This window comes from Alligator sinensis, unplaced genomic scaffold (assembly GCF_000455745.1).
Source record: "Alligator sinensis unplaced genomic scaffold, ASM45574v1 scaffold107_2, whole genome shotgun sequence".
Taxonomy (NCBI): Eukaryota; Metazoa; Chordata; order Crocodylia; family Alligatoridae; genus Alligator; species Alligator sinensis.
The window spans coordinates 28,013-30,102 of NW_005843562.1; the positions used below are offsets into that span (position 1 = coordinate 28,013).

A 2,090-nucleotide genomic window follows, 5' to 3' on the forward strand; every position below is an offset into this window, starting at 1 on the left:
GCTGAGCACGTGGGAGCAGCTGCAGTCGTTGCAGGAGGCTGTCCGAGGCCTGGAAGCCCTGAGGAACCGAGTCACCCTGGATGTAAAGACCCTGACGGTGAGTTCCCCGGCTCCGTGGCTGCCGCGCCCCAGAGCTGGGCGCACCCCGGGCCTGGAGAGATGGGCTTCGCCAGGCAGGGGCTGCCGGGGGCGGAGGCGAAGTCTGGGCTGTGCTGCGGGGCTGCAGCACTGCAGGAGGCTGTCCGAGGCCTGGAAGCCCTGAGGAACCGAGTCACCCTGGATGTAAAGACCCTGACGGTGAGTTCCCCGGCTCCGTGGCTGCCGCGCCCCAGAGCTGGGCGCACCCCGGGCCTGGAGAGATGGGCTTCGCCAGGCAGGGGCTGCCGGGGGCGGAGGCGAAGTCTGGGCTGTGCTGCGGGGCTGCAGCACCCGCTCGGAGCAGGCCTCGCTGCCTCGGGAACGTGTCCCCTGCCGGGCAGTGTATGTACACACACACACACACACACACATGTGCATGCACATGCACACGCCCCTGGGCTGTGGCTGAAGAGTTGTGAATGGATCACAGGGATCTTATCCCTTGATCCATGTCTATCCCCCTCCCTCCAGCACGTGTGTGTGTATGAACGCACATGTGTGCGCGCGCGCGCACACACACACACACACACACACTGGGGCTTTGGCTCAAGTTGTAACTAGATTGCAGGGGTTTAATCCCTGGATCTGTCTCTCCATCCTTCCAGTACACTCATGCATACATGTGTGCGCATGTGCACACACACATGTGCACACTCCTGGGCTCTGGCTTAAGAGTTGCGAGTGGATCACAGAAGTTTTATCCCTGGATCCATGTCCATGTCCATCCCTCCAGCACCCGCGTGTGCTCACACGCTTCTAACCTCCCTTCCAGGGTGCAGTGCCCGTGTGTAAGCTCCTGCCAACTGTATCTCCCCCAAGGGCTGTTATTTCCACCCCCCACTTCATGAGTCACCTCCCAGTTTCCCAGCTGCCTCCTGGCTGGAGCAGAGGCTGTGGGGCAGCCTGTTTTGCTCCTGGCCCCCTTGATTTCCACCCCCCAGCCCTCCGGCCCCACTGCGGGTCCCTCTTACCCACCCCCCAACTTCGCGTCTCTCTCGCTCCCCTCAGGAGACTCATGACCAGAGCACCTTGGACTCGGTAAGAGCTGCCTTTCTTCTGTTCCCCACCTCGTGCTGGCATGGCGGGTGGGGAGAAGACACCCTCCCTGGGAGAGACTGGAAGGAGCAAAAGGCAGAGCAGCTGATGGCATGGGACCCCGGCAGTCCTGACTCATCCCTGGCAGCCTTGGGTAAAAGCCACCCTCCCTTGTCTGTCTGTTCCCCCCCGCACCCCGTTCCTGGACCAGATCCCCACGTATAAGGAGCTGCGGGGCCGTGGGAGGGAGATTCGGCAGCAGCTGAAAGCCCTGTACCAGGAGGAGCTGCAGCTGTACAAGCGCTACTACCTGAAGGCACTGTGGCTGCCCAACCAGACTCACCCTGACGTGGTAAGGTGGGGGCAGGTGGCACGCATGTTGCAAGTGACATGGGCATCAAGTGAAGCAGGAAGCAGAGTAGCAGATAGAGCCATAGGTCCAGGGCAGGGAGCGGAAAGTAGAGCAGTACATGGGGGCACAGGGCGGGAAACAGAAAGAGCAGCAGATTGGGGCACAAGGCAGGGAGCAGAAAGCAGAGCAGCACATAGGGGTGCAGGGTGGGAAGTAGAAAGCAGAACAGTGGTTATGTCAGGGCAGGGAGCAGGCAGCAGAGCAGTGGATGGGGCCTGGGACACAGGGCATGGAGCAGAAAGCAGAGCAGCAGAGGCTACGCTGCACCCCTACCCCCCAGCAATCACACATGGAACCTTCCCTCCGTGACCTTCGACCTTTCTCCCCTCCAGCCAGTTGGTGACGAGAGCCAAGCCAAGGTGCTGGACGTGGTGGGGAAGCAGCCAGGTGGGCACTGGGGGGCGGGCGCTTACAGGCCCCGGATAGAGGGGAGGAAGGGGGGGGGCAGACTCCTGGGTTCTATTCCTGGCTGGGGGGGGGGGAGACCGGACTCCTGGGGTCCTCC

At 62.3% G+C, this 2,090-nt stretch overlaps 1 protein-coding gene across 1 annotated transcript in view; it reads left to right on the forward strand.

Moving 5' to 3' along the window:
- SARS2 (seryl-tRNA synthetase 2, mitochondrial) overlaps window positions 1-2,090 on the forward strand; it is an 8,441-nt gene that overhangs the window by 1,037 nt on the left and 5,314 nt on the right. The window contains exons 2-5 of the mRNA XM_025195527.1: window positions 7-97; window positions 1,147-1,176; window positions 1,385-1,525; window positions 1,918-1,972. Coding sequence (XP_025051312.1) covers window positions 7-97; window positions 1,147-1,176; window positions 1,385-1,525; window positions 1,918-1,972 — 317 coding nt within the window. The remainder of the gene's footprint in view (window positions 1-6; window positions 98-1,146; window positions 1,177-1,384; window positions 1,526-1,917; window positions 1,973-2,090) is intronic.